Here is a 13,467-nt window from a genome sequence, read left to right on the forward strand (position 1 = left end):
GAAGGAGCATCATCGCGATAATTGTTTTCGCCAACGGGCTCTGGATATCGCGAAATACTATGAGAAGATATAGTGGTTTGTAATGCAAAATGCGGAATTACGAACAGAGTGTCTCGCAAGTGGTGGCATGCCAGCATGCCAATTGGCGTGAGTCGGCCCTTGTTGGTGCTGCGGGTTATGGTCTTGGCATACTTATGCACAGGTTTGCGAAGCTATTTCAACAAGCAAACCGCGCCGATGGTATAGTGGTTAGCATCCTCGCTTCCCAAACTCCTTTGGAATCAGCGAGGGACCCGGGTTCGAACCCCGGTCGGCGCACATCTTTTTTCGCTTTTTCCTCTCGTATTCTGGATATTGCTTCATCGATTAACCAACTCGAAGAAGCTCCTTTTTTTTTGTCGAGATGCTTGTAGCTGCGCGCCATGATGATGTGCCCATCTTCTTTGCCTGCTGTTGATGATATTTTTTCTCATCTGCGTGGCCCAATGTGCAGCTTCCCCAGGGTGCGGTTCCCGACAGTTGACAGCAGGAATGCTTTTGTTTGCGTTGTTCTAAAGGCAGGTGCGGCAGTCTACCTGCGCGGGGGATCACACAATGTGTCGACCCCGCGTTTTCTCCCAGACAACATCCACGAGCTGACATGTGACGACAACCAGGTAAAAGCTGGATTCCATCTCCTGCACGAACAGAAAGACTATGAAGCGTCTCCATATTCGCCCATGATCTTGATACGAGAAACTCCCAATTCTGAGCTGCCGCCATCTCTTCCCGCCTGGTAAGCTCTTCCCAGAAGAATCCATGAGCGAGATATTTCAACGACGAAGCTGACAATTTTCGCCCAGAGTTTGCCATGCCATCCATCTCATCCCCTCAATGGAGATCATACGAGGTGGTATGACAGTGGAACTCATGCACCCTGACTTCATGAACCCCAACGATGCAGAGTCCTCTTCCAGGAATGGAAAGGCCGCCCAGATGAACATTAACGGCCCTGAGTGCATAATTTTATCTCTCAAACGAATCATATCCCATGTTCGGTACATGGGCAAAAGACTTTACATACTCCTTCAGGTTGGTAAGTACGGGTTAGGTAGGATTCCGGCGGCGGTTTAGCATCGCAAGCTTTAGAACAACATCTTCGACCCGCACACAATGGCCATTTTCTGGTTCCACTTTCACCACCTTGAGCACCACCTGGAATGATGAACCGCCACCAGAATCTTACCTGACCTGTATTCACCACCTCGAAGGAGTAAAGTGCTTTGTCCACGTACCAAGCTACCAAACTTTCCAGCAGTGGACCATGAGGAGAAGGGTTCAAGAGGGGGCGCGGAGGGGTGGGAAGACACGTCCAAGACAAAAGGATGGTCTCCAAAGGTTGTCCTGGCTCATCACCTTGTGGGACATATCGAGTCTTGGGCAGCTAAGAATAACACCGAGACATTGCCCGCTCGCCTCTTAGCCTTTCTTTTTCCAGGCCTCGACTACCCGCTTACATCCAGCCATGGCTTCTGCCACAACGATTCCCTCCCCAGGCGTCTCCCGCCCAACGTCACCCCGGAGGCATTCCAGGCATTCATCTCCCGCGCTCAGTCTATCGTGGGCGCCGAGAATGTCACCGTGGTTGACCCCCAAAACCCCCTGGAGGATGGCACCTATATGGATAACTGCAAGGCGCACGACATGCACTCAGTGTACGAGCGAGACTACTTTGTGGCTTCCGCCGTCGTAGCACCCCGAGGCGTCTCCGAGGTCCAAGCGATTGTCAAGCTCGCCGACGAGTTTATCGTGCCCGTTTGGCCCTTCTCTGCTGGCAGAAACGTTGGGTATGGCGGTACCGCACCTCGCGTGCCGGGAAGCGTGGGTATCGAGTTGGGAAAGAACATGAATAAGGTCCTTGAGGTCAGCGTCGAGGGCGCTTATGCGCTCGTTGAGCCTGGTGTGACCTACTTTAGTCTCTATGATTATCTTGTGAAGACGGGACTGAGGGAGCATCTGTGGATTGATGTGCCAGATCTTGGTGGCGGTTCCATTATTGGTGAGTTTTGGGTTTGGTATTGGATGTGGAGAGATATACTGGGCTTCTGTTGTGTTAGTCATGAACTGACGAGGAGATGCCAGGTAACGCTGTTGAGCGCGGTGTGGGATACACGCCATATGGTGGTAAGTAGAACCTTTATTTCATGATGTGGCATAATGACCCTGACTTTCTGCAATAGATCACTTCATGATGCATTGTGGTATGGAAGTCGTTCTCCCTAACGGCGAGCTTGTGAGGACAGGCATGGGTGCTCTCCCAGAGCCTGGAAACGTCCCCGGCCTCGCACCTCATGAGCAAAAGCCCAACAAGACCTGGCAACTGTTTAACTATGGTTTTGGCCCCTACAATGACGGTATCTTTACCCAGAGCAACCTGGGAATTGTGGTGAAGATGGGCATCTGGCTCATGCCCAACCCCGGCGGGTATCAGGCCTACATGATCACCTTTCCCCGTGACGACGACCTGTCTGCCATCGTCGACAAGATTCGTCCCCTCCGTCTGGTATGTACCGCTTGCTCATATTTGGCCGCCCATCAAACGTCGCTAATGTTGCTCTTCTTAGCAAATGATCCTCCAAAACACGCCTACACTCCGTCATATCCTGCTCGACGCTGCTGTATACAATCCCAAATCACATTATACCGACAAGAACACCCCCCTAAGCGAGGCCGAGATGGATGAAATTGCCGCCAAGCTCAATCTCGGCCGATGGAATTTCTATGGCGCCGTCTACGGGCCTGAGCCTATACGCGCCGTCCTCCTCGAAGCCATCAAGGCTGCCTTCCTTACCATATCCGGATCCAAGTTCTACCTTCCCGAGGATCGGACAGAGGAGAACAGCATTCTGCGCATACGATCGGATACCCTCCAGGGTATACCCAGTCTCGACGAGCCGAGGTGGGTTGACTGGCTCCCGAACGGCGGGCACTTGTTTTTCTCGCCTATTGCCAAGATCAGCGGCGCGGATGCGGCATTGCAGTATGAGGTTACGAAGAGGAGGTGTCAAGAGACCGGTTTCGACTTTATCGGTACCTTTATCGTTGGCATGAGGGATCTGCGTAAGTTTGGGGTTCTTTATAATCCCCCTTCCCCCTTCTAATTGACCTTATTTTTGCACGGAGCCTTGCCGACATTCTACCCAAACACTCGCTAACCTTGTTTTCACCAACAGATCACATCGTCTGCATCGTCTTCGACCGCGAAGATCCCGAACAGCGTCTCCGTGCCCGGTGGCTCATGCGCACAATGATCAAGGATTGTGCCGCCCACGGCTGGGGCGAGTACCGCACGCACTTGGCGCTCATGGACCAGATCGCCAACACGTACAACTTCAACGACAACGCCCTGATGAAGCTGAACGAGACCATTAAGAACGCGCTCGATCCCAACGGTATCATGGCCCCTGGCAAGAACGGTGTGTGGCCGGCTGGCTATGACAAAGAGCAGTGGGTGCTGGGTGGAGAGGAGGAGTGGGCTCCTCCTGGGACACAGGCGGCGGCTGCGACGAAAGATTAAAATATTACCAAGTTATTCTCAGGTTTGTGACGAGGTGAAATGTGAAAAGAATTGATTCGAGTTAACAGCTGCCTCCTATGATAGTGGTTCAACTTCCATCACCGAAAACTCCGCATCCAGACCGCCTTACTTCAGCTGTCAGTTTCGGCGTTGACGGAAAGGCCGTATCGAGATACCATGACCTCATCACCACCTTAGTACAAACCACATCGCCTCCCTATTCGGCCCTCGGTTCAGCCTCAGTAACACAAACACTCAATCCCCCTGGGGCTCCCATACTGGTTTACGAGCTTCCCAGGATATGAACCAGCTACGCAAACACTTGATCCGCCATGACCGATTCATTAATACCCGTTGTGTGTTTTGTGCGACCGTGGTTCCAGGGCCACAGTGATGCTGTGTAACCACCCATCACCCCCACACATTCCAAACAACCGGGTCAACCCGTTATCCAGTAATTAGGTAGGTACCCTTCCATCTCCTCTCCCAGCTGTCTGGGCTGGTTGTTGATGGGTAGTGCTGTGCCCCGGCATGCCTTGGATGATGTTGCCTCGCCATGCACGCAATATTGCCCGCACGTATGTATGTAAGACGGGATAGCGGGAGCTTACATACACTATGCACACACACCGGCACTGCACCCGTTCGGGGGTAAAGAACTACCGGTAGCTGGATGAAAAGCTCCCTCCTGGATGGATTAAACTCCTTCCCGGAAGGACCAAGAGATCATCATAGAGCATTGGCTGTAGTTGTGATAAAGTTGGCACTGGTCAAGCTATGTACTCCGTACTTTGTGCCTGGAAGTTGACCAGAACCAGCATCATGCCTGGTAGCCATGTGTTATGTGTGACGCGCGATTGTCTGGAGTCCGGAGTTTTAACCAAGGAGGTCCCTGGTAGCGTTTGATGGGTTATACATTGACTCGGCCGTACCGTAACAGAGGTAGGTATCTCGGGAAATCCGGATTCTACCTCTATCTTGAGGTGTGACAGAAAAGGTAGGGTTAAAGGTGTGTCGGTTCCTTGGGTTTAGTGGCCGTCAAGGAGCATTTACATAGGTGGCTTTGAGGTAACTTTGCAAATATTCTAGTTTCCTGACGGCTTTACGTGGAACCCATGTCTTTGCGAGATGACAAGTGAGGTTAAAGTTTCGCAAATCAGGCACGCGAAAAGCAGCACCTCAAGATCTGTTTCGAAGAGTAGGTAAAATTTCGGTCACAAAAAAATTGGACCAGTTGTTGATAATACAGGTAAATATCTTCATCCGCCAGAGCCAGAGTCGGAGCCAGAGTCGGAGCCAGAACCAAGAAAGTTTTTGAATAGTTGTGTACAGTGTGTGTATGTGTCTGATATCTCTCTCTCTCTTTCTCATTACAACTCAATGAGTTTATGCAGATATAAGACTAAAATAATCCAACAAAAGAAGCGAAAAAGAGAGAGAAGCATTTGTGTGTGTGTGTGTGTGTGTGTCTGAGTTTGACGAGTTTTCCCCTTCAACTTCTTCCTTTAATGGGAGGCCAAAACTTCAAATATGCTACTCATGTTGACTGACGCTGCTGCTGGCTCTGCTCTCGTCCTTCCACCAAAAGAACCAAATGCCGAAATGGGCGCCCGGGCAGGCGAGGGTTCAAACATGTCGAAAAATGGTTCTGGTTCCGCTCTTGTTTGGTTTCCTGACCACATGAAAGAAGAAGAAGACGAGAAAGGAGAGAAGCGCGAGGCTGGGTCGGGGGTTGTGGGCGACGGGGCGCTCGAAGTGGTCGCTGAAGTCAGGTTCGACGAGCTCGGAGTTTCGTATAGATAGGCCATCAACAACTCGTGAAGCTCGGCCGTGGCAGTTGGGGAGAGTAGCGTCGGCCGGCTGATGCGCTTGTAAGAGCGGGCGCGGAAAGACGGCGCGGGGGAGACATCGGTTGGCGTCACGGGACGGTCGGAGTACTCGGAAGCGGACGACGAGAAGGACAAGCTCCTCGAGGGGTCATTGGGAGTGGTGATGTAGGGCGTCGTCGGCTTGGCCTGGGGTCGTTGGGTGGCGAGGTGCTGAGGAGCGATCTTGGCCGCAACTCTCCTGCTGTGCCTTCGCTCGAGCTCGGTCTGGAGGTTCCTCACCGGGGAGGATGACCTGATGGTGGAGCTGCGCTTCGCCTTCCGCTTGGGATCGGTTTCGAAGAGGTCAATGGCCTTGGAGACGGGGACATTGCTCGGGGTGGTGTGGTTAAAGTCGTCCAAGAGCAGAGAGATCTGTGTGTCTTCGAGATCGGCCAACAGGTCGAAGACTCGGTCTATCGAGGAATGCGACTGGCGACGGGCGAGGGTCGGCATATTGGGCGGTGGTTAGATTCGGAGTGGTGAATTTTGTTGTAGTGGTTGTAGATAGGAACGAACGACAAGGGAGTAAAACGGCGACGATGATTGACGACAACGGCGGACCAAGAAAGACGAAATTGGAGAGAGACAAGGAGAGACAGAGCTGCGATAGCCAGAGTGAGTGTTGGATTATTTCTTTGTATTTTTGTTCTTGTTGTTGCGTTTGTTTGGTTGGTCCTGGTGATATTAAGGAAGGTCGGTAGCGGACTGCAAGCTACGATGTGGTGTGCTCATGACGGCATGGCTGTTGGGATGTGTTGTTTGTCGTCGACTCTGTTCAGAATGGCCGGTGCCTGTGATGCATTAAGGTAAACAGATGCGGTGATGCGGCATTCAGTGCTGCATTGATGCCGAGTACAGTGGTTGCAGCAGCTTGAGACTCGGACCACTGGTGAGAAAGAGAGAAGGGGAAAGTGAGGAAAGTGGAAAAGTGGAAAGGACGGGAAGTGAGGCAGGCCCAAGAAACTGGGAGTCTGGGAATTGGAAGGGGGAAGAACTGGAGGGAGGGGGGGATTTTTTGCCGGGTCTTGCAAAATGCAAAGGTGCAATTACATTAATTCAACGTCGTATGGGTCTCTTGCCATGGCGATAATTTCCATGGGGAGACCAAGAGCGAGCTTCCCCATTAAAAATACTAAATTCGGGACGGGTCACCGCGTGGATGGACGGGATGCACCCCCGATGCACCCCAGGCTCGGCCAACACTTGGCAGGGGCCGCCCTGGAATGGCTCCACTGCGCAATCAGCGGATATCTCTCAGGCCTTCACCACTGCTCGTCACATTGCTGCTCGTGGGAGAAATGGTGAAAGTTGGACGGCCCTGACGGCCAAGGTCAAACGAAAGCAGGCCGCAATGCAACATCGCGCGAACCAGGGGAAATGGACGCCCAAATGCACGGATCATCTCCCGGGGCTGTTTTGCATCGGCAGGGGTGTCCCCTGGCAAGCCAAGCCACTTGCACCTGCTCTAGCCCTTTTTGCTCTTTCCCAATTGCGCTAACGTTACAGCCCTTTCGCCCTTTGATTGGTCACATGGCCGCCTTCTCGATGGAGACTCGAAATGCCCGTGCGTGCAGTGTTCGCGGCAGGCAAGTATGTAGGCAACGTCACTTGACCGAACACCACACTGGATTCTGATATGACTTCAAATGTCTAATGTTCTTCAACCTCATCCCAAAATCACTCGGAATTCGACGCGGGGTACTGGCCTGCGCACACTGAATCACACCGGCTTCGGAATCAATTTCAAGACCAGCATAACAGGCTGTTTTACTGAGTGGGCGTCTTTCGAGGCAAATGTCCTGGACTTCCTCACCTGTGGACGTCAAATCCACGACACAACAATGGAAAACATCATTGCATTCCCTACGAGGCTGTCGATTTCTTCGTGAGTTTTCCGCTCGCTGAATTCATTTTGGTCCATAATTCTCATGGTCACTTTTCCATTGATCGCCATCGATGGTCTTGGCTTAACTTTCAAGATTCGCGTTTCCAATTTGGGATGGAAGAAACGGTGTTTTGGTCAGCAGTCATCCGAACTCCGGCGAGTTAACGAGACAAGTGAAGGTAAATTACTGGTTTTTTTCCACAAAAACTCCGCTCTATTTGAAATTCAACTTTTCCTGAAACCCAGGTAGCGTTTTTCTTCCTCTTGCACTCCCTTCCCACCTTCAACAAGTCCCGGAGCCACCATCCACCGACATCAAACAGTGACGAAGTCGGCGTCGAAATACTTGCGAAAAGCCTGGAGCAAGCACAACATGCTGCTAAAACTACCCTTCGAAACGCTCACTCACATTTTGGGTCACTTTGCTCTGACTTTGCCCAAAAATAGTGATGACTTTCCAAGTTATCGTTCAGCGCGCAATCATGCGTACGAGGCCGACGATCTAGCCCCTCTTCTCCAAGACCGACGGACTTTGCGGAAACTTTGCCTTGTCCACTCACGCTGCCACGCTGTGGCCTCTCTGCTCCTTTATCAAACCGTTATTCTGGAGGATGCAGCGGCACTACCCTTCTTCTTACGGACGCTCTTAGAATCTCCCAAAGCAGGCGAGGTGGTCCGAGTTCTGGCAGTAATAGCAACCTTCAACACCACCAAAGACGAGTATGACCTATACAGATGCGCTTATAAGGGCCTCTGGGCGGACATTGGGCGACAGGTATTCGAAGAAGCGCCGCGCAAAATCCAGCGAGGCGAATTTGACTGGCGCATCCGGTTCAGTAACTACCATTGTCAGCCTGATAATGACGCCACGGACATTCAAGTCACGAGGAGGAAAACGCGTACCATGGAGCTTGTCAATACTTTGAAGCGGGATTTGTTCCTCTGGGCTGGGTTTGCAACAGGTCGCGATCGCCCACCTATGAATAAGCTCATGCAAGACTTCCTCTACTGCATGCTCCGGGAAACACCTCGGGTACGACGACTATTGTTGCAGTTCCCGCTTGATTGGGGAGCTCCGCAGTGCAGCTTTGCAAGTTTCGCGAAGCTCTATGATGACAACGCGTCTTCTACGCCAGACTTCTGCTCGTCTTTGACCGAGCTCATCCTGTTGTCAACCTCGAAACGCCCAGCAAACTGCTGGCTTCAAGATGTAAGACAGTATCCGTTTCGATACTTCCGCTCCCTTGACACACTCACGGCCATTGGGTCGACAGAAACTTTCGACCCATTCCACCACGAAGCGCTCAAAAGTATCCGCCATCTGCACCTCTTAGATACGACCGTGCAGCTTCGGACACTTTGCGGTATGCTCCTCAAGTTGCCTCAGGATCTCGTCTCTCTCATATTCAAGCAACGTCCATCAGATCCTTTCAAACTGCCTGCCCTAGACGACCTCCCCACTACAAAAGCACCAACGCTCTCCGAAGCATTGCTCCTGAAGGGCAGCAAACTTCAAGAGCTCACACTCGTTTTCTGTTATTCGAACTGCTTCAAGAACTTTATCGGGCAAAGACAGCGTCTCACTAGCCTCCCAACTTTGGATCGCTTGGAAAAGTTGACTATTCAAAAACATCTTCTATTCGGGAATCCCCGCAACTTTTCGCGCGAGGTCAATCTAGCCAGCCTGCTTCCGCCAAATCTCATCAAACTGAACATTCTCGACGAATGGAAGATGGATATCATCGAACGCGAAACATGGCTAAGTCGATACCAGAGGAACGACCCAGACTATTCCGAAATGGACCTTTACCAGACCGATGTCTTTTCGGAATCCGACATGTCGCATCTTGTTCATATCTTACCCGATGATATCCCCAACGTTTTCAAGGCTTCAAAGGGTCTAGAGCTGTTCTCATCCTATCGCAACGCGGTCGAGACGATGCTGCTCAATCTAGCTGCTGACTGCCACGCTGATCAAATCGGCTGCCACATGCAGGCTGTGGACGAACAGCAGAGCCGACGGAAACTTGCCAGTCTTCGTTCCGTCACATATCAAGTCGCACCGAACAAGCCACTCGAACTGTTCCCTGAGGCTGAAGCTCGCGTTCATGAAGAGAATTGGTCACATGTTTCAGAACGTCCACCTGTCAAAGACTCGATGGAAAAGACTATATCTGCAATCAAATCTGGCTCATTTTTGTGCTGGATCCCTTGCCGTTGGACAGACAGTATTCTTCTCGATTATGCATTTGGTAGTCGCTATGATGATTTTGGGGTGAGCGTACGGTATATCCGTGACGATGGCTCCATTGGGAGTAGTGCCGCAGAGGGAAGCGATGACGTTAACGAGGACAGCGAGGACAGCGAGGACAGCGAGGACAGCGAGGACAACGAGGACAACGAGGACAACGAGGACAACGAGGACAACGAGGACAACGAGGACAACGAGGACAACGAGGACAACGAGGACAACGAGGACAACGAGGACAACGAGGACAACGAGGACAACGAGGACAACGAAAATCGCGAGGCTGTTGACCAGCCCAAGCCCAAGCTTCTCTATCTATGGTGTGCATTCCGAAACATCCAAAGAGAGTATTTCGCGGATATCACTGCAGCTTTTGCGCTGTCTGGTGTCCAGTTTGATTGCTTTGGGGACTCGAGGCCGTGGCTCCTGGCTATCAGAGATGCTGCAAAGGTTGAGGTCCAGGAACTGGGGATTGATGTGGTTGTGCGGGAGGATCTCTGATCCTACGATCACTGGGAGAAGTCTTCAAATAAACGAAGCGTAATCCACGGAGTCGCGTGACTACCTACACCAGGTAGTCCGCTCCTAGTTGATATATTTGCTAATGACCAACATGGCTTCCGAATGACACTCGGATAATCATAAATAGAAGGACGCTTAAAATGGGACGCTGGCACAGCTCAGATAGGATGTTGCTACCGTTCAGATAGGAGGCCATATCACTCAATGATTAGCAGAGATGATGGTTAGGTAGCACCCCGAAAATAATAGATTCTTAAAACCCAGTGCCGCCCCCAACTGTCTGTGATTCTGGGAAGAAGAACAATACCATTGTTGGATATCCTACAACAAAACCGGTTATAAGATAACGTGAAGGTCATTACGGACCCCTGCCTTGTTCTCTGAGTGACCGTGGAAGATACACAATTGGTACTTGTCTGCTGTTTTACGCATTAACTAGTCTTCGAGATGGCTTTTCTCTGTCATGATGTGGCAGTTTCTGGAACAAAATAATCCAAATGGTTCCGGGATATCGCATCGTGACTATTGTGTGAAACATAACAAGTGGAAACGCGTTAATATCCTTCATAATTCAGTGTCAAATGCGTTTATATATGTCACGATCACTTCGGTTAGTGACTACGGCACTCTTAATGTCACTTAGCCGTCATCAAGCTGCTCAAGGTTTCGAAGAGTTTTCACATAATGAAATATGCAAGTGGTGATCTCACTGAGCTGGAACTTTAAGTTGATCCGGGTTTTAATGAGTCTATCTAAGCCACTACCTCTATGTAATAGGTAATTGACTGTTGGCTTTACTCAATCTCCGAGTTAGGACTAACACCATACCATCACTCCTGCCTATGCTCAAGTGAGCGCCATAGCCGACGGTTCGACCATCAAATCCCCAGTACTCCTTTTCCTTGTCCTTTTCCTTGACAATCTCTTCGATATGAGAGCTTAAGCCAACCTGTTGAACGCCATCCATGTCCGAACTTTCATCTATCACTAGATGGATTGTAATTCCTCCACAAGAATGCTTCCACGTTCATTAGACTCGCCAGTTTTGGTTGTACCATATTATAGCAACAACTTAAGCGCTAGGACTAGGACGAGCCTGCTTGCCATCCTCCGCAGCCTTCTCAGCCATCTTGGCAACCAGAATGTGGCGGTCGAGCAATTCGTCTACCATCGGGGAGCGAGGCTTGATGGAGACTTTGAAGGGGAGGACAATCCTGGGAAAAAGGGAATTAGTAACTCATATCTTGCGGCAATAACTCCAACTAGGGATCAGAGAAAGGAAGGAGGAAGTACTTACGACTGTCCCTTATGTGAAAACTCCGGCTCAAAATCCTTCAGGTTACCATCCGGTCCAATAGGCAGATCAAACTCCATGGTAGCCAACATCATCGCCATGGCGATCAACAAACTGTTCTCCGCCAGATGCTGGCCCACGCAGACACGGCGTCCAAAACCAAAGTTGCCAACAGGGAAAGGCTCGCCCCAGCCGCCCTCCTCCTTGGGCAGGTAGCGCTCGGGGAAGAAGCGCTCCGGCTCACGATAACGCTTCTCGTCTCTGTTCATGGCCCAGACGTTGGGGTAGACAATGGTTCCGCAAGGGATCCGCATTCCGTTGTAGGTGTCGTCGCCATCGGGGTCGATGTCGTTGGAATCTTTGACGCTGGCATGGGGGATGCCGAGCGGGGAAAGCGGGTTGATTCGGTAGACCTCCTGAAGGATGAGATTGACGTATTTGAATTTGGGGATATCCTCCCAGGTGGGAAGGCGGATGGTTCCGGCGCGGTTGCTGGAGGACGCGGCCCAGGGTGCGGGAGTGGTGGGGCGGTAATCCTCTACGGGCTCGGTGGGAACACCGGTCGTGAGTAGAATGTAGTCGACCTCCGCCTGAGCGCGGCGCTGAACGCGAGGGTGCTTGACCAAGTAAAGAATGATGAGGTTGACAGTCGAGGCAGTGGTATCGTTGCCGGCGATGAGCATGGTCGCAGCTCCTCCCTTGATATCCTCCTCATAGTAGACGTTCTGCCTGTTTCTACGAGCGTCCTCCCCCCGGAGATAGTGCATTCTGTGCACAAAGCATTCCTTGAGCTTGCGAATGGGCTGTATTGCTGGTTAGCAACCGAGTTTTAACTGTCTTAAAAGGCTGACTTACGTAGTCCGACATCGATTCGTTGAAAGGACGCTCTGTGATATCCTGGATGGCCTTCTTGTTCTCGTGAGCATACTTGAGACGCTCCATGAACGGCAACCAGTCGGGAAGGTGGCGGGCTAGAGGACTCAAGTTAGTAATTTGTTCGTTGGGCAATTATGGTAGATAGGAAAAACTTACTCCACGGAATGCGATCCATGATCGAGCTGGCTGGAGCTCCTGCCTTGCCAACAGCTTCGGAAGCCTCTGCGGCTAGCTTGACCCACTCATCCGTGGGAGTGTCAACATCGATGCCATAAGCGATCTTCATAATTATGGCCACGGCAAAATGAGTGACAGCGGACATCCACTCTTTGGGGTTCTCGATCAGATTCTTGCACATGATCATTGCCTGCTTCCTTTGCAGGGTTTGGAAATAGACACAGCCGATCTTGGTGAGAGGAGGCGACAGAACCTTTCGATGGAGACCCCATTGGGGCCCCCAACGGAGCCAGGTGAGGGTGGGCGCCCATCCCATTCTATAGATGTCGTTGTTAGCAATGCCAGATACGAGACAATGTTGCAAGGGTTTGAACTTACTCCTCAAACATCACGAAGCGGGGACGGTCCGAGTACTTCCTTCCACGGACATCGAGCAGTTCATGGGCTGCTTCGTAGGAGTTGAGGACGACCCATTTAGTGCCGAGTGTCTCAAAGTACAGCACATCGGAGTCTGTTTCAAGCAAAGAACGTCAGTCGATTGGTCAGTCGAGGGCATATGGGCTACTTCAACTTACTGTATTTCTTCGACCACTCCGAGTATTTGCGGAAGGACTCGTCCTCCGGAACATGACGATAATGGCCAAGGAGAAAGTCGCCCGGCGGGCTCGGCGGGAGAGGCGCCTTTCTGTACGGATCACCTCTACGATAGGCTTCGGAGAGGTTCTTGTAGGCGGAGTAGGCAATGAAGAGACCGATCGCAATTCCCGCTACCGTGTCGACAGATTGCTGTATGGACTGAAAGCCAGTGGTAGGAGCGCCTGTTGCGCCTGTTGCGCTGCTGTTGCTCGTGGCCATATCCGATGACGGGCCAATGCCGAAGTCGCCCATGAAGAAATTCATCATGGTCGATAGTGAACAATCGAGAGTGGACTGATCCGGTGTAAGTCGCTGCGATATTGAATGGGTTCGTCAAGGTATGTTGCGCAAGGTATGGTTGGTGTATTCGGAAGGTGAGATGTCGTGGTTGGTTTCACGACCGAG

At 51.4% G+C, this 13,467-nt stretch overlaps 4 protein-coding genes and 1 non-coding gene across 5 annotated transcripts; 3 read left to right on the plus strand and 2 right to left on the minus strand.

Annotated features, from left to right (window-relative positions):
- The first annotated feature begins 231 nt into the window (after window positions 1-231).
- Window positions 232-318, plus strand: B0H65DRAFT_t90. Its single transcript has one exon. It is a non-coding gene; the product is annotated as a tRNA-Gly (tRNA).
- Window positions 319-873: 555 nt separating this feature from the next.
- On the plus strand, window positions 874-3,556 carry B0H65DRAFT_546219 (uncharacterized protein; the record flags this gene model as incomplete). The annotated part of the gene is made up of 6 exons (XM_062829435.1): window positions 874-1,075; window positions 1,295-2,038; window positions 2,122-2,163; window positions 2,220-2,542; window positions 2,604-3,099; window positions 3,213-3,556. The coding sequence occupies 6 exons, from the start codon at window positions 874-876 to the stop codon at window positions 3,554-3,556; spliced, it is 2,151 nt and encodes a 716-aa protein (XP_062684459.1).
- A 1,070-nt stretch (window positions 3,557-4,626) lies between these two features.
- B0H65DRAFT_109133 (uncharacterized protein) lies at window positions 4,627-6,167 on the minus strand. The gene has a single exon (XM_062820545.1). The coding sequence runs from the start codon at window positions 5,875-5,877 to the stop codon at window positions 5,062-5,064; it is 816 nt and encodes a 271-aa protein (XP_062684460.1). The 5' UTR covers window positions 5,878-6,167; the 3' UTR covers window positions 4,627-5,061.
- Window positions 6,168-7,498: 1,331 nt separating this feature from the next.
- Window positions 7,499-10,342, plus strand: B0H65DRAFT_109184 (uncharacterized protein). The gene has a single exon (XM_062820546.1). The coding sequence runs from the start codon at window positions 7,683-7,685 to the stop codon at window positions 10,056-10,058; it is 2,376 nt and encodes a 791-aa protein (XP_062684461.1). The 5' UTR covers window positions 7,499-7,682; the 3' UTR covers window positions 10,059-10,342.
- Window positions 10,343-10,811: 469 nt separating this feature from the next.
- On the minus strand, window positions 10,812-13,438 carry B0H65DRAFT_109205 (cytochrome P450). Its single transcript, XM_062820547.1, has 6 exons — window positions 13,002-13,438; window positions 12,805-12,937; window positions 12,406-12,743; window positions 12,229-12,344; window positions 11,377-12,176; window positions 10,812-11,293 (listed from the first exon to the last, which is right to left on the minus strand). Exons 1-6 carry the CDS (start codon window positions 13,327-13,329, stop codon window positions 11,152-11,154), a joined length of 1,857 nt encoding a protein of 618 aa, XP_062684462.1. The 5' UTR covers window positions 13,330-13,438; the 3' UTR covers window positions 10,812-11,151.
- Window positions 13,439-13,467: the final 29 nt, after the last annotated feature.

This window comes from Neurospora tetraspora (genome assembly GCF_033439725.1).
Source record: "Neurospora tetraspora strain CBS 560.94 chromosome Unknown B0H65scaffold_2, whole genome shotgun sequence".
Classification (NCBI taxonomy): Eukaryota; Fungi; Ascomycota; class Sordariomycetes; order Sordariales; family Sordariaceae; genus Neurospora; species Neurospora tetraspora.